The sequence below is a fragment of the Tachypleus tridentatus genome, chromosome 12, assembly GCF_004210375.1.
Source record: "Tachypleus tridentatus isolate NWPU-2018 chromosome 12, ASM421037v1, whole genome shotgun sequence".
In the NCBI taxonomy this organism is placed as follows: domain Eukaryota; kingdom Metazoa; phylum Arthropoda; class Merostomata; order Xiphosura; family Limulidae; genus Tachypleus; species Tachypleus tridentatus.
This window is the reverse complement of record NC_134836.1, coordinates 102,676,592-102,699,521: the sequence shown is the minus strand read 5'-3', so window position 1 is coordinate 102,699,521 and position 22,930 is coordinate 102,676,592. Positions and strand designations below refer to the sequence as shown.

At 33.7% G+C, this 22,930-nt stretch overlaps 1 protein-coding gene across 4 annotated transcripts in view; it reads right to left on the bottom strand.

Annotated features, from left to right (window-relative positions):
• Positions 1–22,930, bottom strand: part of LOC143234186 (serine/threonine-protein kinase OSR1-like) — a 70,476-nt gene that overhangs the window by 17,002 nt on the left and 30,544 nt on the right. For all 4 annotated transcript variants that reach the window (XM_076471346.1, XM_076471345.1, XM_076471348.1 and 1 more), the window contains 6 exons: positions 22,404–22,459; positions 19,200–19,309; positions 18,239–18,340; positions 12,696–12,829; positions 3,326–3,374; positions 1,069–1,134 (listed from right to left, as the gene is read on the bottom strand). In XM_076471346.1, coding sequence (XP_076327461.1) covers positions 1,069–1,134; positions 3,326–3,374; positions 12,696–12,829; positions 18,239–18,340; positions 19,200–19,309; positions 22,404–22,459 — 517 coding nt within the window. The remainder of the gene's footprint in view (positions 1–1,068; positions 1,135–3,325; positions 3,375–12,695; positions 12,830–18,238; positions 18,341–19,199; positions 19,310–22,403; positions 22,460–22,930) is intronic.

Below are 22,930 nucleotides of genomic sequence, written 5' to 3'. Positions count from 1 at the left end.
GAGTTTCAATTTGTCAGTGAGTGTAGAATTTCATTTATTAATAAAACACACAGAAATGTTCATGCTACAAAATTAGAATGACTACAACATTAGATAAAAGATAACATATATATTTTTTTAAGACTTATGGCATCAAGCATAATGATTGTATGTGAAAATATTGAAAAGAATTTCAATGATGAGATGCACATCATGATTAATCCATGTGATTTTTTATTTCTTTTCTTATTTCTAACAAAAAATCACAAAATTTTATGGATATTTCTTGAACCTCCAATTTAAATCAATTACATATAATCTCACTGTAATGTTGGATTTAACCATCACTTTTAGAGCACAACCATAGCTCCCAAATTGCAAAGCTTGTTTTTATGACATTGGGTTGTGGACCATGCATTCTCGGATTTGTGGTCCAGGAACATAAGTCACTAGGCCAGATTTATTTTATAAAACTTAGAAATTTTCAATCCAACTCTAAAAAATGCATATTTTTTTATTTATAGATATCTTTTATGCAACTCTGATAAAAGCATTAAATATATTTATACTTACATACTTAAAACATTTTAAGACTCTGAAGTAACTGAATTTTTTTTATTTAAATTTCATTACATTTTAAAGTAGTGATGGAGTAAATAATAATTTCAACTTAATTTTTGTTTTATAAAAACAAATTCAAGTTCAAAAAGTTTTGAAATCCAACCATTCAATATACATTGATAAATGTTATGCTATATGGTATGCTTTTTCTCTCTGTTTATGTGATGATCTGTCATTTCTGACAAAAGAAATACACAGTATTATGTTGATGAAAAGCCCCTCGTAATTTCTGGTAAAGTTCTGAAAACAATAATGCAAAGATAATCAAAAAACACAGTATCTCAATAAAATTGATAATTTTTGCACTAAGTTTCAAGGATGATAGTTTTAGATACTTCTAAATAGTTATATCATTTTTTAAAATTAAAAATTTTAATTTAAAATACATGGCACCAGAGTATAAAATTATCAGATCAATTTTCACAGCGATCAGTTAACTACATTGGTAAACAAATTCTTGTCTATTACCTTTTCTGCTCTTTCCTCTTGACTTGGGCCACACTTCACCAAGGTTTCCACCAAGTAAGTTTTGTCCTAAACGTTTTTGGTGACCAAAGTTATTAAATTACACCGTTCAGATATAACAAAAATACACAGATATATATAGTAGTTAAAAAAATGTTTTTATTCCTTTTCTAGTTAAATCAGCTAGTAATAATCTTTGGAAATAGATTAAATTTCATTATGTTTGTGATAAAAAATTGTATTTATTGAGGTATTGCTTGATAGAACTTTGAAACTGTTTTATTGCAAATGGTAAATATGACAGAATTCTGAGTTGTGTATATATATGTATATCTATGTGTCATGTGAAAAAGTTAGGACACCCTATGAAAGCCTGTGTATTTTTGTAACATTTTTGGATATATAGATATTTAATCTCAATTTTAACAATACTGAGAGATTATAGGAATAAAACTAAACAATTAAAACTGAAGAAAAGACTTTTCAAGATCTTCTGTAAATGTAATTCTACAAAAATGCATATTCTAACTGAGGAAAATGTTAGGACACCCTGCCCCCTAATACTTAGTGTTACCCTCCTTTGGCTGAAATAACTGCAGTGAGATGCTTCTTGTAGCCATCTACCAGTCTCTGACATTGGTCTGAAGAAAGTTTGCCCCACTCCTCAATGCTGAATTCTGTCAGCTCTTAGATGTTTGAGGGGTTTCTTGCATGTACAGCCCGTTTCAAGTCACCCCACAGCATCTCAATGGGATTAAGATCTGGGCTTTGACTAGGCCATTCCAGGACTCTCCATTTCTTAGTTTTCAGCTAGTCCTTGGTGGATTTACTGGTATGTTTTGGATCATTGTTGTTTTGCAGGGTCCAGTTCCACTTCAGTTTTAATTTTCTTACAAATGGCTCACATGTTACTCAAGCACCTTCTGATACACAGTAGAATGCATGGTGGATTCTATAATTGTGACCATGACACTTCCACCTCCATGCTTCACAGTTGGTATGAGGTTCTTTTCCTGGAATGCTGTATTTGGTTTAGGCCAAACATATCCTCTGTTCTGGTGTCCAAATAATTCAAATTTGGACTCATCTGTCCAAAGAACATCATTCTAGAAGTCCTGGTCTTTGTCTACATTCACTCTGACAAACTTCAGTATGGCCGTGATGTTTCTCTTAGAGAGCAAAGGTTTCCTCCTTGCACACCTCCCATGCAAGTTAAACTTGTGCAGTCTCTTTCTGATTGTAGAGGCATGCATTTTCACATCAGCAGTAGCCAGAGCCTGCTGTAGGTCCCATGATGACATGTTAGGGTGTTTGGAGACCTCTTTTGGCATCTTGCTGTCTGCTCTCGGGGTGAATTTGTTTGAACGACCAGACCTAGGCATGTTAGTAGTTGTTTTGAAAGCCCTCCACTTGTTGACTATTTTCCAGACAATGAAATGGCTGATTTCAAAATCCCTTGGGATCTTTTTAAATCCCTTACCAGACTCATAAGCTGCTAAAATTTTCTTTCTGAAAGCCTCAGACAGCTCTTTTGCTCTCACCATGGTGCTCACTCTCATTTCAACAGTCAGGAGTACACCAAACTAAATGTCTGAGGTTTAAATAAGTACCCTTCATTATAAATTTGTAAAATTAATTTAAAAAAGCATTTCTTAACAGACATTGAGTCCAAAATCACAATCTGCGAGTTAAAAGATCACTATACAATCAATATGACAGTTTTACTTAAATCATATGGAGAAAAACATAAATTCGATACCGGGTGTCCCAAAAGTCAGTAGCCATTTTCACACTGAGGAAATTAGCACTATCTTTATTGTTTCTTTACAGATTTTATAGATAATTGCACTGAGTATTGACAAACACGTGAATGTAATTTGTATTGAAGATCTTCAGTGACATATTGATTTTTAGAGCAAATATTTTGAGTATACCTCATTAATTTGTACAGACATTCAGCCTATGGCAACTGAATTTTGGGAGACTCTGAAAATGTTTCATATAAATTCTCAAATACATATGGATAGGTGCTGGTTAATATGGAAAATACTTTTAGAAACCATTAAAAGAAAAAGATTTATAGAATAGACTATATTTTGCTCTTCTTAGACAATATCTTGGCAGATTGATACACATGAACATATTGACACAATTTTCAAATTGCCTTTTACATATATTCAGTATTTATATTAGTATAAAATTTAATCTGAATTTAAATATAAAATGTTAGTTGAAGTATTAAATGTACTCAAAGACTTACTTTAGCTTTTTTTAAGAAAGGATATTTTAACAGTTCTGTGGCTGTTGGTCTGAAAAAGAAAATCAGTATTAGATGAACAGGTCCAATAAGTATTACAAAACACGAATATTGTAGCTAACTGCTGAGTTTGACAAAGAAATACTTGACAAAGTAATACCAAATTTATTTTTGATAACACAAGAAAAAAGTATTAAAATATTTTCTCTGTTCATTTAGTGTTGTTGCAGTTTTATAGTTGATACAAAACTGATTACTTCATAAGCAATCAATGGAGAACAGTTTAAAGATACACAGAAAGCAAGTCAAAAAAGAGGTAAAGTTTCAAGAAAGCATAAATTAGACTAAACTGTGACTTACACATTTGAACATCAGAATTAAAAGAGTAAATTCCTAATTTTTCAGCAAGACTGAAAAGAAAATTATATTAACGATGTAAATTTGAGATATCGAAAGGACTGCTTTAAAGAAATACTGTTTCAATCAGCATTGTTTGGTGCAAATACTTTAAAATTATCACAGTTTTTTTAGAATAAACACAATCAATATTAGTTTTATGTTTTTATTATTTTCATTTAAAGGCTTCATTATGAGTGCAGTTCATCATTACTTTTAACTGTAAAAAAGAAAAATACTTCATGCAATATTAAAAAAACAACAAGAAGATGATGAGATTTGGGTCCTTTTTAATCATATATTTTTCAAACTTTAGCTATTTCTAAACTCTACAACTTTCTAATGACTAAGCATGTTAGTAAAAATGTTTTATAACCAGTTTCAAGGTTTTAGTAAGGAAATCCTGAATATCACGTTAACTTTTATGTTAAATGCATACTTAATTAAATCTGTTGCATTTTTAGGTAAAACTCTCAAGTTCTACATTTGTCCATGTGTATAAGCCTTAGTAAAATTTGCCACTTGAAATTCTGTTCCAAAACATTTCCTATAAAACTACCCAGTGTGGTATCAATTTTAAAGTTTAAAATTGGATTAATTTTTCATGAATGTAATGATACATATACCTAAGGATTTGTATCGTTGGGTTTAACAAAATATTGTTACAAAACCCTAACTTTGGTAAAATTAAGACATTTATCGTCGCCATTCTCTCTTAATTATGATCTGTTTTGAACTGCCAAAATACATCAGTGCTTTTATTCTCAAAATTGTACTGTTTCTCAGTGAAGAAATTTTAAAATTTAATCTTATTTTTAGCATAGTTTACCTTATTTCTCGTTAATTATAATTGAGCCAAATTTGTCAGTTTTAAAGATGAGACTTATTATAAATTTGGAGCTAATTGTTTCGGCAATTTGTTTTCATTACCAATAAAATAAATGTATATTAGCAATAATTAGGATTTGAAGTTATTTTGTTCTACCTCTATAACATCATAAATGTATAAAAATATCTTGTAAATTTCAAAAGCTCCAGAAATTTGATCACTTTTTAATAGTTGGCTACTTGTGTTTCTTTTTTATTCTTGAAACATTAGTCAACTAGTTGAAAAGTTTCTGAGACTTTCAAATTGTACCTGATTATTTTGGTGATCCTTTGTGTTAATTCTTTCATCATGACCAATAAATTGGTGACAGTGTAAAAGACTATGAATTGTGTAAAACATTTGTAAGTTTTAAAGAAATATTACTACATTATAAAGTTATCTAAAAGTATTTTTTTATTTCATAAAAAGTATAATAATATTAACAATTGATAATTATAGCAGACTACCTAAAGTGTAATTTCACATCACCCTAGCTTCTATAGCAAATATGTTTATTAAAAATTAAGAGGCTGTAACTTTCTTTCACCTGAAATGTATTTCAAACAGGTACTTTTATCCTTTCACAAGATTTGCTATTCTTATTCAGTGGTTCTCTCTGTATGGGAACTATTACTTTAGGCATGTCATAAGCCTTGTGCTCCCTCTTGTTGGAATTATTATATTCCAACGTGTCTCTCTTGTAAATCATTATGCATCACCTCTTAACCAATTGTAGCATCACATGCTCACATAACACACATGGATATCTACACTCCTCTACTGAACCTTCACTTCAAAGTTTAGCAGAAGGTGTAATTACCAAAGAGGCAGAAAGGAAGGGTGGAAAATGTTAGAGAGGTAAGTGCCAATCACAAATACACTTTCAGAATAGGAAACTTATAGCTTACTATAGGGTACTTACCTCTATTAAGAAGATTAGCTAAAATCCCACATTCAGAAGGAGGGACCAGTGCAAGGGAATCACAGAAGTACCATTGAAAGCATCCAAAGGATACTCTTGACAATGAGAGAAATTAATTCTAAGATCAAAAGAGGAGAACTGCATGACTTCTGATCCACATATATTCTTTGCCCAAATATATAGTTTGTAATATACAAGGGCAGAAATTGTGAGGTGTAGACTGGCTATGGTGCAATGGCCCATGGTTAACAAGTCAACTATATTCAATACTCCTCTCTGGGTACTGGCATCCTCATGAAAGTAAGATGGAGATTAAGACCTGCATCAGTTGCTGGGTAGATCACGAGAATTATCATTGATCTATCAATCTGGGAATTGTAACTCAGCATCAAAAGGACATCAGTCACATGGAATCAACTCATCTGAGGACTTATGGTAATTGGTTCACTCAACGCTAAGAACTGACATAGAAGAAAGCGTGATATGATGAAGATAGTAGGAGATGAACATACTGGGTGTGGTTTACATGCCAGTAGGCAGAACCTTCTCATATGGATGATGAAGACGAGAAGTGAGGGAAAACGTGAGATGTCAGATTTGATAGGGAGAAACATAGAAAAAGTTATTGGAGGAAGAATGTAGAAAGGAGGAGGCTAAACAAATCAAAAGGCAGAGCCAAACTGCATGGGTGGAAGGATGAAAATGGAAATGGTAGAAAAAGAGGAAAATCCTTCCAAACTATTGATGTCCAAAGAAGAAAGGATCAATTGGGAGAAAGAGGAATACAGGTTGGGTGAAAAGGGCAAGTGAAATGTCAAAGGCAACAAAGTGAACCAGCAACATCCACAGACCAAGAGAAGGATATATGTTTGAAGAGACAGATGAAATGAGAAATACAAGAAAAGTGGTTCAAATGGAGGGAAGTGAGGGCATGAAGGTCTATACTAATGTCCCAGGCTAGAAAAGCAGGATGTGTGGGAGGCCTATGAATCTGGAAGAAATGCATGAGCAGAGCAAGAATAAGGAAAGTAAAAACCTTATGGTATCTGGAGAAGGAAGTCTGATGTTCATAAAGCAAGGACACTAAAGACCCATAGAGGAAAAGCCAGGTAAGAAATTCTATCACCAAAGTCACAGAAGGCTTGTCAATAGGAAATTCCCTGTCAGTATACCAACAGCAGAGACATTCTACTTGCACTGGTACACTTTGGACCTTCTCATCAATGATTGGATAAAAACAGGTATACAGATGGGGGTCAGGAACATATGGGTGTACAATGTAGGATTCAGTGTGATGAAGAAGAGAAAGAAAAGGTGTAAGAGGGACAGGTGCTAATAGGAGCAGATGTTGTGATTTTAGAAACTGAAGTTGTACTGGCCAATAGCGCACTATGCAGTTGACACAACAATGTATTGGAGTGGACCAAAGAAATTAGCTAATGAAGCAATCATGGCAGAAGGCATTGATATCCAAAGTCTACTGATGAGATACAGGTGATCAAAAGAGGAGCAATGTTGTTGTATTGAGGCCTGTAGCAAAGACATCCATTTGAAGAGAACCCATTCAATGGCCATTCCATGGGATACATCTGGGCCAGTCGTGAAAGACAATCTGCAGTAACAATGAAAGTGCCCCAAACTTGACATGTGATAAGAGAAATATGATTTTTATGGGCCCAATATAAAAGATTCAAGTTCTAAAACAGAGATATCTGAATCAGGTGTCCTATTAGTGGTTGATATGTGGCACCACTATATAGTTGTCTGAAAAAACAAAAAACAAAACAATCACCAGACTTGATATGCATAACAAACTACCAGTATGGTATCATCTGCAGATCAACAGCCCAAAACTTCCTGGTTGTTGACCCTAGCCCTTGATCCCTGAATGGATGTGTTCTTTAAAAGATGTATATTCAGAATCAGAAGAAGAAGTGGGACACCCACTGACATATGGGCTTTGTCCAGCCACCACTGCCAATATTTTATTGAAAAGAAGAATGAAATGTTGATGGAAAGGAGATTTTGAGCAAGGTTACATCATTCATGAAGGGATCACATATGGACACAACCAAGTAGGATCAAAACAACAGTTACAGAGACCCACATCCCAAAAAGCAGCAGAACCTCCTAAGCAGTAAGTGACCATGTTGAGAGAGTATAGTGAACTAAAAGTTAAATGTAATGTAGTCATAATGAAGAAGTCAAAGTGCAGTAGATATTGGTGTCAAAGAAAACCCCCAAATGCTCTATAAGGTGAGTCAAAAAAGTACTCCTTCAAATTGATCAGTCAGCAAGAAAGAAACTCTAACAGACAAGATCCCAAACCCACAGGGTAGTTATTGCTATTGTTGGAAGTGGGTAGTACATCATCAAGGAAATCAATGAAAAGAAGCACCATGACTTGAAGGAACGGGTAATGGTTGGGAGGATGAAGGACCGGAAATAGGAATAGGTAGCATCTGAGGCTCTGACCAAGACATACAGGCTATAAAAGTCATAAGGGTTGACTGCTGATGGGCTATTATCAACCACAGGTCGGTATTGTCAGGGACGACATTAAATACATAAAACCTCAGAAAGAAGCAAGTCTCTGAGATATTTGGAGTAACCATGTAAGTAACCCCAAAGTCAAGGACAAAATATGGGCTGAAATGAAGGAGAGTAAGTGGAGGATATCAGCAGACAATCTCTCATGATGTCAGTGGAGAGCCTCCAAAAGCAGATGTATGGAAAAAAGATACTTGAGAAGGGTAGTTAGGGTAAGATGAAGGCAAGAATGTTGAGCATGTTTAATGTTATCATTTGATTTGAAATCTGCTCCCCACTGAGGTAAAAATAAAACAACTGTTGATTGAAAAACAGTCTGCCCAATGGGAAGAAAATAGTGTACTGAACACAATTTCTCAGGAAGTGAGACATCTTAATCTCTTCACAGAAACACGAGATGAATGGAACAGCAAGAACCCAAATATCAGGGGAGGGAGAAACAATCAAAAGGCGGAGAAGAGTGTTCATGTAACAAGGGAAGCCAAAGTGATAAGAAAATAGGTAAAAGAAATAAAACATCATAAACCACTGAGACAGAAAATCCCATGAAAACCAAATTGGGCCTCGGAATCTCCAAGGTTATGAACTGGAAAGATCAGCAAACTCTGGAGGCAGAAAAAGATTATCAAAGCCCTTGTCAGCCAGTAAAGGCTCAGCAGGTTCAGATTACCCACACCTGAGACCCAAGAAAAACACTAGTCGCTAGTGTAACCCCAAAGTGGTGACATTAACTTCATAATCCACTGCATCAAACTCAAGAGCAGAAATAAAGTAAATTACATGAACTGACAAATATAAGAAAAGGAATCTAGTTGAATTATTCAAATACAGTTGATAATGCAGCAAAAAACAAACAAAAATGCATATTCATACTCAAATGCTGTCAAACAAGAAAGGAAGGTTAGGCAGAAAAGTGTAGAGGGAGCTGCATGCATCATGTGAGTATGCCATGTTACTACTGGTTAAAGAGATGATGCATAATGATTTACATTAGAGGCCCATTGGAATATACTAATTCTTATAAGGGGGGAGTGCAAAGCTTGTGGCATGTGTAAAAAATGATTTTGTGTATAGAGGGCAAAATTGAAGGAGAATAGCAAATCTTGTGAGAAGGGTAAATATAATATCAAAATATGCTGTTTAAATATAAGGAGAAGAAATACTTGTAAAAATATAACTCTGACATGCAGTATTATAGTTCTATGCAGTAAACAATTAGGAAGAATATGAAACAAGTTTGTGTCACACACAACACTAATATTTTTAGCTATACACATGCTATTATATTTAAGAAAGAATGTAGGAAAGTGGTTTACATAACTGAAAAGGAAAACAGTCACATTTTTTTACTTTTAAAGTGCTATTTATTTTCAGATAATCATGAGAATTAATTTTGCAACTTCAAGACACTTTCTGCAATTTAGCATAACTATTAATTCCATTGTTAGGGGGTTTCAAAACTATATACCAACATATGTACATCAAATGTTATTATTTGCTTCTACTGAAAAAATATTTCTGAAAGGTACATACTTCCTCTCGCATAAAGGCTATTCTCATTTGGTGCTGCCCTCTATAAGCAAACTTTTTTTGCATCCTACCACTTTAAACTCCCACCTATCCACACTGGTTCACTGCATCACTCTATGTAAACCATCGTGTGACAATCGTCCACCAATACGACAACACTCTTCTGACACAAGTTACTCTTCCTATTCAATTCTACCTAACAATCTCTTTGAGGTCAGGCAAAAGGAAGCACTGTTTTTAAGTGGGGAGAAAGGATGGGAAGAGTGAGAGGAAGTAAGTACCAATCAGAAATATATTTTCAGTGTAAAAAATATTACCTTCCAAAATGGTACCTTACCTTCACTCACAGAAAAGATAAAATCCTCCTTTGAAACGTTGGAGGGAACAATATGAGGGATATAGATAAGTATGTAAAAAATATCTATGCAGTGTGAACCCACATTAGGAGAGGAACACAGGTGGGATATTACATCACTTCTATACAAGGTATGCTCTTTGCCCAGTTAAGTAGTAGGTGTTGTATAAATTGATCAATATAGACAGGAGCACATCCTGTGGTGAGGAAAAACTGGGTTATTTTGACCCCATATCCCATTGCAATCACTAATATCATAGCCCAGGATAACAATGAAAGTATGACCCTAATCAGAAAGTGGATGTTATAGAAAGTTAAAATGGATGTGTCCCATAATGTAGAGTGGCCAAGTAGCAGTCTGCTATATAATCTGATAAGTGGTAGGAGAAGGGTTTACACCATCTTCACCTCAAGATTAGAACAGAAAGAGAAAATTTCCATACTAGTCTGATAAACAGGTCAGGTATATACAAATTTACAAACTACACCAGTCACTTGGGTACTTGATGACTGAATGATGGTGGGAAGGAAGTGTCAGTATGGTGGTTCACTTCAAATCCAAAACAAATTGGATGACCAGTGAACTGAGGTAAAGAAGCAGAGAAACAACAATTGCTCCATGCCATAATATACTCCAGACAGGATTGCACAGGAGCTGGAGCACATGGATTATCAGTTGACACATCAAGCAACCACATAACTGAGGGGAATCAAACTGGATTCATGCAGCATCAACCTCTAACACCCATTGCACAGAGGTAGAGCACTTGAGGCAAAAACCTAAGACCAAGATTAGAAGAGGAATCACAACTAACACATATGAGAACTTATGTTGATTGGTCCAACTCTAATCCTTAACCATGATATGGGAACTGACACCCAGTTGATAGTTGGAAAAGGGATCCCAATCAGAGGGGTGAAATGCAACAAGGAGAATCTACTCAGATTCATGGAATATACTATTGTGGCATATTGATATATGTACAACATCATCTCCTAAATAGGGCCACACAGAAACTGGACATGCAAAATCAACCTCCAGACCCACTGTATAAAGATAAAGCTCATGAGTGGAGGATTTACACCATCTACACTAGTAGAATGCCATCAGCCTACTCTCTACTGAATGTAAGTGATCACATTCAGAAGGTTACCTCATGGTCCACTACTCCAGTTGCTAGAAATTAAAAAAATGGCAAGGAGAGTCACACTTCAATAAAAGCATTAAAGGAGAAATGCTATGGAGAGTCTGGAGGAATGATGACACTGGAGACACTGCAATGAATAAACAAAAAAAACATATTATACAAAGCAGGCTGTCCCATATTTATTCAGTTAAAGGCATGGAAAACAATCCCCTTCTGCTATATCCATGTGTTAGTACAGTCTGAACTGGGCATGTGGATGAAGCAAAATACCATGATAAAACCTAGTAGCTATCTTGTGGAACATCCCCATCTTGACAGTGTGCATTATTGGTCATGGATGTACATCAAGATTGGTGGGATTAGCTTCCACCCAAAGAAAACTTTGGTGGGACATGCCATACAACCTTTGTTGAGATATCCTGTGCAACATCAACCTCTAGATAGAACTGCATGGAGGCTGAAGCACATGTATCACCAGCAGACATTTTGAGTAACCACAGTCCACAGGATGATCAGAGCCAGGACCACAAAACATCATCATCTAAGGCCCATCGCATGGTGCTGGAGTAACTTATGTGACTAGGTGGCACGTGACATACTCCAGTACAGTGCAGATTTTAGAATGGCGTGAACTACAGGTGAATAAATCAGATAAAGTGCCCCTACTGAGTCAAACATTATTGGGTTACCACTCAAAAAAACTGCTGGCAAAAAGTACAACTACTAGTCAAACAACAGACTGACAGACAGACCCTTGGAGTATAGAACAGGCAAATGCTTGAAAGGTGAAGTTAGGAAAACAAGTATAGAATAAAGTATAGGAGCAGGCTGAAACAAACAAGCAACCAAGGGAAAAAAAAGTTTATTTTTGCCTTTTAGATTTCATACATACCTCCAAAGATTCAGAAGTATCTCAGAAAAAAAAAAGACTTATGAAGAAAAAGCTATCCATAGGTCATAAAGATATATACTTTTTTTAAATACTCTTATTACAAACTACCAAAGAATGCTGCACAGGGAATCCAGGAACAAATGAATGGAATATCTGTTATGTCCACTAAAGGGAATCAAACCCCCTACTTTTAGTAGTTTAAATCTGTAGACTTACTGCTGTACCACAATGAAACATTTTTAATAAAAAAGTTAGTTTTAAAGCAAAGCCACACTGGGTATTCACCATGTGAAATCAAACCAACCACAGTTCTTAAAGTTGTAAGCTTGCAAACGTTTTGCTGTCCCACCAGGGTACTGACAAGGCCACTGTCCAACAAAAAGTGATGGTTAAGTAGAATTAAATAGAGAAAATCACGTGTGTCAGGAGGGTGTGTTGTACTCATAGTGGTGGAAGATTGTCACATGATGATTTACATGTGAAGACATTGTGAACCACATTGATTGTGGTAGATGGGAGTTTCAAGGCAAAAAAGTTTGCATATAGAGGGAAGCACTAAATGAAAGTAACTTTGATGGAAGAGAAGGTAAGGTTTCATATTGAAAGTAGAACCAGTATTTGACAAACATAATATACTTCCTTTTCAAAATAACAGACAAATAAAATACAAAAAGAAAAAATGTAGTCATATTCTGAAATTAAAACAGCTCACCTTTTTGAAGGATCTTTTTGTAGGCAGTCACTTATCAATTTCCTAATAGACTTTCCATATTGTTTGTATTGGTCTTTGGATTTTGATCCTGTTTCAAGATTAGGTGGTTCATTTTGTAAAGTTAGCATTAATATCTAAAATGTTAAAAGATAAAAGAAGTTAAACAATACTTTTAAATATGCAATGTTAAAATATTGAAAGTAAATGTGAAAAATAAACTTACTTGGAAAGTTCAGAATATTTTTAATAATTTTTAATGCAAAAAATCTAATGTAATTCCCATGCAGATAAGTTTATTTTTCTTAAATTTTCTTAAATACTTTTAGTAATATACTGAGAAAAAAATACTTTGTATTCATTTATCATTTTCTCATGGCATAAAAGTAGCAACAAAAAGATTATGCTCATTTCATCATATTTTTTTAAATTCAGCATCTCATGTTAGGCATTTAGTTCTTATACAAAAATGAAATCAATAAAAAAATATTCTATGCATATTTTGGAAGCTTCTGGTAAAACCTAATATTTTTTACCCCTAAACACAAAGTATTAATCCAAGCATTTAAAAAAAATTAAATGAAAGAATTTTTTTCAAGAACAGTTTATTTAGCTAAAATTTACTTTGCTCATATTTTAACCTTGATCTTAATTTAAACAATTCTCAATTACCAAATGTATGATAGAAATAAACATATAATTTATCATAATATTCTCCAAAAATGTCTTTATGCATACTTTATATATATTTAGGTTTGTTTAGTGGAATTTCAAGCAAAGCTACATGAGAAGTAGTTGAGCTATTCATATCTTATTTAGAAGTGACTGACTAGAAGAAAGGCAACTAATCCCTACCATGCACTACTTTTAGGAAACATTTTAACAATGAAAACTTGGATTAACCATCACATAATAAAGCCCCCACAGCTGAAAAAGAAGGCATGTTAATGATGGAATTTGAACTTGCAACCCACTATTTGCAAGTTGAGTGCAATAACCCCCAGGCTAGGTCATTTTCAGGTTATTTATGATGTCATGAATGTTACAGAGTTCTATTTAACAAATAACCTTAAAAATGAATACTTTTATAAAAGTTATAATTGTTTTATACTGAAAATGTATTTCCAATAGTTACTTGCCTCCATCATATAAATAGCTATTCTTGTTTAGTGCTGCTCTCTATATGGTAAAATGTTTTTATGCATGCCACAAGCCTTTTATCTACCCTTAGTTGGAATTGATTGATTCTAATGGGTCTCTCATGAAAATCATTAGGCAACAACTTCCATAAATAAGAGTGAGACATACTCTCTTGACACATGTGACTCCCTCTCTTCATTTCTACCAAACTATCACTCTTAGTTTTGGTAGATGGAAGCACCAGTTTTCAGTGGAAAGAAATGATTGGAAGTGTGAGAGGAGGTAAGAGCCTATTAGAAACACATTTTCAGTGTAGGAAAATAATAACTTCCAAAACACTAACATTACCTCCTTCAAATAAATAGCAAGAATCCCACAGTGAATAGGTGGAGGGACTGGTACATGGGAAAGTATGAAGCATCTGAATGACACTCTCCAAGATAAGATGGTCAAATTCTAGGATCTGATGTGGGAGCACGCATCACTTCTAAATCAGGTATACTTTTCACCCATCATTGAAAGATGTTGAATATATAAGCAGAAAAATAGAGGAGCACATCCAAGTGGGAGAAAACTATTGCCTGATAGTGATCCAAACCCTGCAATATTTATGAAACTCAATTCCAAAAAACAACATAAAAGTGGGTAAAATGAAAAAGATGCACCCTATGTGTAGAATGGCTAGGGCATGATGGATAGTCAACTACAATCCAAGAACCAGCTACCAAGTACCAACATCCATTTGGGAAGTAGAAAAGAGAATCATACCACTAACAAGTTGACTACAATTCAAAACTCAGACCACTGGGAACTGACATTCATGCAAGGGTAGGAAAGAGAATCACATTAATGCAAACCTGTCTGAACTAGATGACAGTCAGGGCAAAAAAATGACGAACCAGAGATAAAAAACAAAAGAGGTAACTGACTGGAAAAGAAAAAAAGGTTCAAAAACTTCACACAGAAGAGTATCCTCCAGAAGGGAGAGCCACTAAAATTTAGGAAGATCAGAAGGTCACTCCACAGAAGAAAATGTCAGGATTGGAGATTCAGTTAGCAACAAGGACAAATCACCTGGAACATGACCCTCCAGGAAGTGTATGTCGAGTGTATGGGCTCAAAATTCATTGTTTACCTCAAAGTGTCCCCTTGGTGAGTAATATGAGCTACCACTATCAAAAGTCAAAACAGAACAGGATTAGTCAGACTAGACAAGAAGAAGAGTGTAAACTAAAGCATCTCAGAATGGTGGAAGTATCTGGGTGTAAAGAGGATAAAAACTTAAAAAAAACAACATAATCCTGAAGCCTCCTACTGAGAGAACAACACACACACACACACACACACTGATCTTTGGAGAGGAGCATCAGTAAAGAAAAACAATCCATAAGAGGACAAGGAAGTGGTAAACCCAACTTTGTGATGAACATGTTGAACTATCAGTGCATATTGTTGAAAAGGGAAGGAAGAAAATTGAGAAAAACCCAAAGTAAAGGGTTGGATAATCTAAAATATTCTTGAATGCATTCAATGAGGAGAATGGATGTTCCCTTAGGAAATGGCATTTAAAAATGCACCACAAAGAGGCTACAATGTAAGGAATGTAAAAGAATTCAACTACCCAAAGCTGACTATATGAGGAGTAGATGAATATGATAAGACTATTCCCATTTGAAATAAACTATCTGAAGCCAAACATCCAATGAATGTTTTGCAGAAAATCCCCCAAAAGTGTAAGTTGAACAAAATGAAGACCACCTCATAAAAGAAGTGTGGAAACACACCACGTTCAAAGGTCAAGGCATGAAACTGGTGCCTAATCATGAGATGAAAAAAAAAAGAAAAGATAAGAATGTTTACTGTTGGCAGTATCAGTCCTGCAGAAACAGCCTACCCAGATGTGATCAAAGACAACATATTAAAACAGGGAAAACTGAAAATGTGATTATGGTGAAAATGATCAATCCAGAACTCCAATCAGCATCAAGTAAACAAAATGAATGAAGAAAATCTGTAGGTAAGACAGGTAAGGGATGGGCAGGTGCCAAACACGAATAAAAAATAAACGACCATAAGACCCAATTAGCAGTGGCTGGTAATAAAAAAGTACCCCACCACAAAAATTACTAAAAGTAAAAAAGCCATGTGTGGAGATAATGAACTGAATAGGACAAATATGCTAGTATGAAAAGGAGTAGGAGGTATCCCATAAACATCCATAAATACAAACTGAACACTGAAAAAAGGAAATAGAAGGTAAACTTTAACTGTAGGAGTGTCAATAGAGTAAAGCAGTGCTAAGACAAAAACAAGGTAGGGGGATAAAATGGATAGGATTAACAGAAATAAAATGGACATAAATCAGGAAGAAAACCTGTCTGATGGAAAGCTAAAGCAAAAAAAGAATTAATGCCTGTTGCAAATATCCAATCTCAAATGAGAGAGCAAAAAAAATCATTATAAAACAGTGTCATGAGAAAGGGCATATACAGAGAAACATACCAGTCAGATAGGTCTAGCACATCCTGCAATAAAGGCTTGGAAGACACTCCATGTCAAGGTGGAGAAAAAATGACAAACTATAGGTCATCTGCAAACAGGTTCAGCCATTATAGGAGGAAGGGAGCAATACTGAGAGCAGGTATGATGGACCCTGGCCGTCAGGGGCCCTTAGAAATGAAATTAATAGTAAGAAGTAAAAACTATAAAGAAAGATAAAAAATGAAATAATTAATACAGTGGAAATGTTAAGAAACTGTGTAGTGAAATAAAGATATGGATGTGATGTAATATGTTGATGAAAAAAAACCTTAAATATTAATGAACCCACAAACAGAACCACAGGTAAATTGAAAATAACAGATACTTATTAAGCCTAATTGAACAAGCTATTTAACCTAATTCTCAATTAACCCAGAAGTATAGCTACAGGTAAACAAGACAAAAAACACTTGTAAAACTTAATTGAACAACACGTAACAAAAAATATCAATAAGCATTGAAAGAAAAACTTAACTGAACAATAAGTGTGTACAATATTGGCATAGCTGTGTGTGGACCCTAGCATAAGTATTCTACACAAACCAACTGAACACAAAAAGATAGAGAAATAATAACAAAATGAAATAGATGTGATTGTATAAAAGTAAGAAAGTGTGTAGTAGCTCTAATCTATGTATGCGACATGATGTATCTAAAGAAAACATAGTGAAATTATTGATAGATATACTAATAAGATGAATTACAGGTAATCCTGTACAGGTAATAACAAAGACAATGGTAAGCCTAAGCAAATGGTATACTACAGGGTGTTTGGAAAGTCACTGTGCAGTTTTGTCTGTTAATAAATATATAAGTGCACAGTGACTTTCTGAACACACTGTAGAAAAAAATACAACTACGACTAATGGCTATCCTAAGTTTTACTATAAGTATTAACCAATCTACCAAAACTTATGTTCTGGAACACAAATAACAGCAGATAATAATTTTAAAAATAAAAGTATATAAAAACCATAACAGTATGACATCTTATTTTTCCAAAGTTGGTGGGCTGTATATCAAAATGTGTAGTCCTCCAAACTTGAGGTAAGGCCTGATGAAAGTTATTTCTTTGCATGATCCATCTCCCAATGAAGTATAGGTGAAAAATTTTATCATGAAGCACTGTGATTTGAAGTCTATGTAAATGTGCTAATAAAACATACAAAGTGGTAATGTAGAGTTTGTAATGCAAAGTGAGTAACCAAACACAACAGTGTTGGCAGAAACAATAAAAAGTTTTTGTAATGAAGTGATAAGTTCTGTAACCAGATAGAAATAGAAAATAATAACTACTTCAAAATAACTCATTGTATTACAAATAGAACTATTGTATAATAAGGAGTAATCTTGCTGAGAAAGACATTAATATAAAGATATGGAAATATATTAAAACAAGACACCTGAAGAAAGCACACAGTGAACTTCATAACATGAGTCATACAAAACAAGAAGTACTAATTCACTAGAACTGAACAGAGGGAGTTACATATTTCAAAAGATTATGTCTTACTTATACTGATAGTATGATGATTTGCATGAGATACTCATTGGATTCAGTAACTTCCAACTGAGGAGAGATAAAAGACTTGTGGCATGAGTAAACGTTTTTGCATATAGAGGACAACACTAAATGAGAATAGCTATTTATTTTAGCAGAGGTAATGTACTGTATTGGAAGAAATATTTAGGAAAACTAATCTAAAAAATATGAGAAACAGATTGCATAATACATGTATTATATCAGCACTAAATTCCTTGTCATGTGAAAAACCACCAAAAAGTTGAACACAAAAATTTCTTTCATAAAATTTTATTTCTATATTTTTTCTAAGTTTCCAAGTTGTAAACTAGTATTCAAATACCTTCATGGGAGGAAAATTGTGATAAGGTGCTTTTCCTGTCACTAATTCAATAGCAGTTATCCCAAAGCTCCAGATATCTGCCTTAAAATCATATCCAGTCACCTATCCAGAATGATATGGATTGTTGAGATGAATGAGGCATGAATACTATATAGCCATTACAACATACAGTTATTAAATAAATGTAAACATAAATATTAGTCACTTCACAATATATGTAAACTGTATGCAGATTTCTTCCAATATTTCAAAATATTACTGTAAATGTCTGTTATAAAAACAGCCCTAAAGATTTAAATATTAATATGAATATTTGGTGGAGTTTTTTTATTGCTTTCCAGTAAAGCTATACAATAGGGTATCTATGCTGTGCACACCAAAGTAAATCAAAAGCAGGAATTTATTGGATGAATATATAGATACCCAATGATGCTGGAATGTATTACAGTAATACAAGGGTATTCAATAAGTCATTGCTGTAGAACACTGTTTAATTTTCAACTAACAATTTCTGTTTATAAGAAATTATGTTGAATAAGAAACCAAAAGAATCCTGGTAATAATATCTTGAAATATATAGGAATCCAGCAGTCTTATACCAAATCTATTTAATTTGTGTTATATATTTTTGCCCCTGCATAATCACTGACAACTCTATAACTGAAATCGTGGATCAACAGTAAAAAATGGAATGCTAATTAATAAAAATCATGAAAGTAAAGTAATTATTTATATACAAAGTAAGTATTATCGAATATCACTTCAGATAATCAAAACAAAGTGTCTAATTTGTTTTATAAGTTTAATTAACTGTCCTGAACATAAGATTCTGCAATTTAAACTGAAATATTCTAAATATATGGGTACTTATTACTTAGATGCCAAGTAATAGAAAATTTTGACAGAAAACTTATTAAACAGATTATAGAATTTCATAAAATCATCTAATTCTGTATAGCACCTGTTCCATTACTTCAGGAGCCATCCAACATGGTGTTCCAACAAAAGTATGGCGAGCCTTTTGTCGTGACAAATCCCCTCCAGTTGCAAGCCATGAACTCACTCCAAAATCTGTTTTAATATATTCATAACAAAATCCTTTATTTGTTGAAAACATGGAAACAGTTTTTAAATGTTAGGATGTACAAGCTGCTTTCATCTGTAAATGGAGGTATACTTCAGTGAGCTTCTTTATAGAAATAAAAACTAAGATAAATTAAACCTATTTCCAAGATCAAAAGTTCAAGTTATTTCAATGAATACAGTGTTTGTTACAAACTCTCAAGATTAATTATTTTGACCTTGAACAACAATAATTTATTATGAGCACAATGTGCAAATTAACCAGTTGAAATCTATTATCACATTACATTGTTAAAAGGAATAGAAATGTTTACTAGCTTGTAATACATATTATTGAATCAGTTCTAATAATTAATGTATAACAAATTACCCATACAGATAATATCATTTCTAGTTCAAAAAGTAAAATACTGAAGGTAGTTGAACAAAGAAATCAATGAAAATAAAGAGCTTGCATGTTTTTTTTATGATTACTTAGAGCAGCATCTAACTTTTCTCCAATTATAGTTATAACTATGTATTCAATTAAATCTATTATCAATATATCAGGCCCAGAATGTCCAGGTTGTTACAGTGCTAAACTCGTTTTTTGAGTGTTCCAGGCTCAAATCCTTGTCCCACTAAACAATGTTTGCCCTTTCAGCCATGGGGGTGTTATAATGCATGGTCAATCTCACCATTCATTGGTAAAAAAGTAACCCATGAGATTATTGTGGGTGGTAATAATTAGCTTCCTTCCCTCTAGTTTTTCACTGCTAATTTATGAATGACTAGCACAGATAGCCTTCATGTAGCTTTGTGTGAAATTCAAAATAAATAAATATTAATATATCTATACCTTCTGTGAAAAAAAAACTTTTACCTTAAAATTACATTAAAGAACTTATTAAAAAAATTGCATTCAAGTTCAATGATAAATTTCATTAAGCTACTCAAATCCTGATATACATTTAATCGGTTAATTAGGAATACTCAAGTCAAATCACAATTAGATATGAACAATCAGTTAATGTAGATTACTGAATTTAAAACATTTTGTCAGTTAGACAATTAATTTTGCATAACAAGACCAGGCATAAAAACTAGTTGAAACACTCAAGTCAGGTATTCAACCATATTAGACTGTTTAGCTCAGCTGTATCTATAAATAATTCAGTACAAGTTTTGAGAGAAGTTATTTAAATAAATACCAGCACACTAACATTAAATTTGATTGAACAGAGTAATCTGAAGCTATGAGGACCTTATTTACTTTGACCTAGAAATATTTTTCTCCAAAATTAAAAAACACCTATGACAACTGTTTATTAATGTATTTTCTTTAAAAAATGCTCTGTTATTCAACATATAGAACAACAGTTTTGTAAACAGTATCAATAGACTGTTGAAACTATTTCCTTATCATGTGTTACTTTTATGAAAAAAAATGAGAAAATATTCCTGGAAAGGAAATGTAAAGAAAGATATATACACTGCTGGCCAAAATCTTAAGGTCAATGAACATAAAAAAAAAAAATATGCATTTTGCATTGTTAGACTCAACCACTTATTTGAGTAGAACTTCAAAAGATGAAAATAAGAAAAGGGAAAATAAAATCAAAAAACTTTTTAGCATTTAATAGGGAAAATGTGAACACTATAAAATTAGCCTAAATTCTAGCTAGTCAAAAGTTTAAGACCATACCAAAAAGAAGTCCTAAATAGGGTAGGAAATGCCCAACAAGAGGTCTCAGTAGTAAGTTGCATGGCCATCATTGCAAATAACTTCAAACATTCCCTTTGGCATGGTCGATATAAGCGTTTGCAGAAGGCTGGCGAGAATGTTATTCCAAGTGGTGAAGATGGCTTCACAAAGATCATGCACTGTTTGGAATTGACGTCCATTTCTATAGACTTCCCTTGCCATCCACCCCTAAACATTTTCAATGGGGTTCAGTTTGGGTGAACACGCTGGATGGTCCAAAAGAATCACGTTATTTGCCACAAAAAAGTCCTTTCTCCTGCAGGCATTGTGGATTGCAGCATTGTCCTGCTGAAAGATTCAGTCATTTCCACACAAATGAGGGCCTTCAGTCAATAAGGATGCTCTCTCCAACATGTCAATGTAGCCAGCTGCTGTTTGACGCCCGTGTATAACCTGAAACTCCATTGTTCCATGGAAGGAGAAAGTACCCCAGATCATCATGGAACCTCCTCTACTGTGTCATGTAGAAAATGTTTCCAGTGGCATATTTTTATTGTGCCAGTGACGTTGGAAGCCATGTGGAACATCCAGCTTACATTTTTTCTCATTAGAGAACAAAACTTTCTTCCACTTTTCTACGTCCCATGTTTAGTGCTTCTCAGCAAAGTTTAACCGAGCTGTTTCGTGGTGTGGAAGGAGGCCTTGTCTTTGAAGATATTTAAGTTTTAAAGCCTTTCTCTCGTAGATGACATCTCATTGTTCTTGAGCTGCATTCTGCATCCATAAGGGCCTTAATCTGGTTCGATGATCAGCTGGTGTCTTGCTGGACAACCCATCGAATCCTCCTGCTCAAAGTCGGTGAAATGTTCTTGGGCAAACCACTTGAAATTCTCGTTCTGTATCCCTCAGGGTCCTTTAAGAAGTTTGCAACAAAAGTTTTACTACGCCCAATCTCACCAGAGATGGCACGTTGAGAGAGACCTTGCTTTTGCAGCTCGACAATTCTGCCACGTTCAAACTCTGTCAACTTTTTAGCCTTTGCCATATTTTTACCCAATGTAACACAGAAGATGTCAATGGGAGATGTTGACAATGCTAATGCTTGAACACAAATGACTAAATTTCGTTACATGTTTACTGATTAATGCTTCATTTCAGTATGGTCTTAAACTTTTGACCAGTTAGTATTTAGGCTAATTTCATAGTGTTCACATTTTCCCTATTAAATGCTAAAAAAGTTTATTAATTTTATTTTCCCTTTTCTTATTTTCATCTTTTGAAGCTCTGTTGAAATAAGTGATTGAGTCTAACAACACAAAATGCATATTTTTTCTTTATGTTCATTGGCCTTAAGATTTTGGCCAGCAGTGTATATATATATATATAAATATATCTTACCTGCTATTTGTACTGTACCATCATCGCCTAACAAAATATTACCAGCTTTTATATCCCTAATAAAACACAAACAAAAAATATATTTCTATATCAAAGCAAAAGAAGAGATACATACAAGTAAGTATAAAATATTCAATAGGTTTTTTCAGTATTTTATTACAACACTTAGGGTTTATATACAAAAATAACCAAGAATATTTGAAACTTATTTAAATTTAAAGAATATAATAATATGTAAAGGCATTTATTTTAAATTCATTTAAATAATGGATTTAACATTTTTTATGCTATGTCCATTTTCCAAATAACATACTTTCAAGATTTAAAATATCAACTTCAACAACTTTATGAAAACCTTCATTTAGAAGCGTCACAACAAAATATCAGAGATAAGTCTATCATTACTCTGATTTTCTTATCATGATCATGTGTATAGCTTGAAGGTACTGTTTTGTATGCCATCAAAACTTGCAGGCATGATGATACAGGTAATTTTATATATAACACTGAACACCTGGAATTACAAT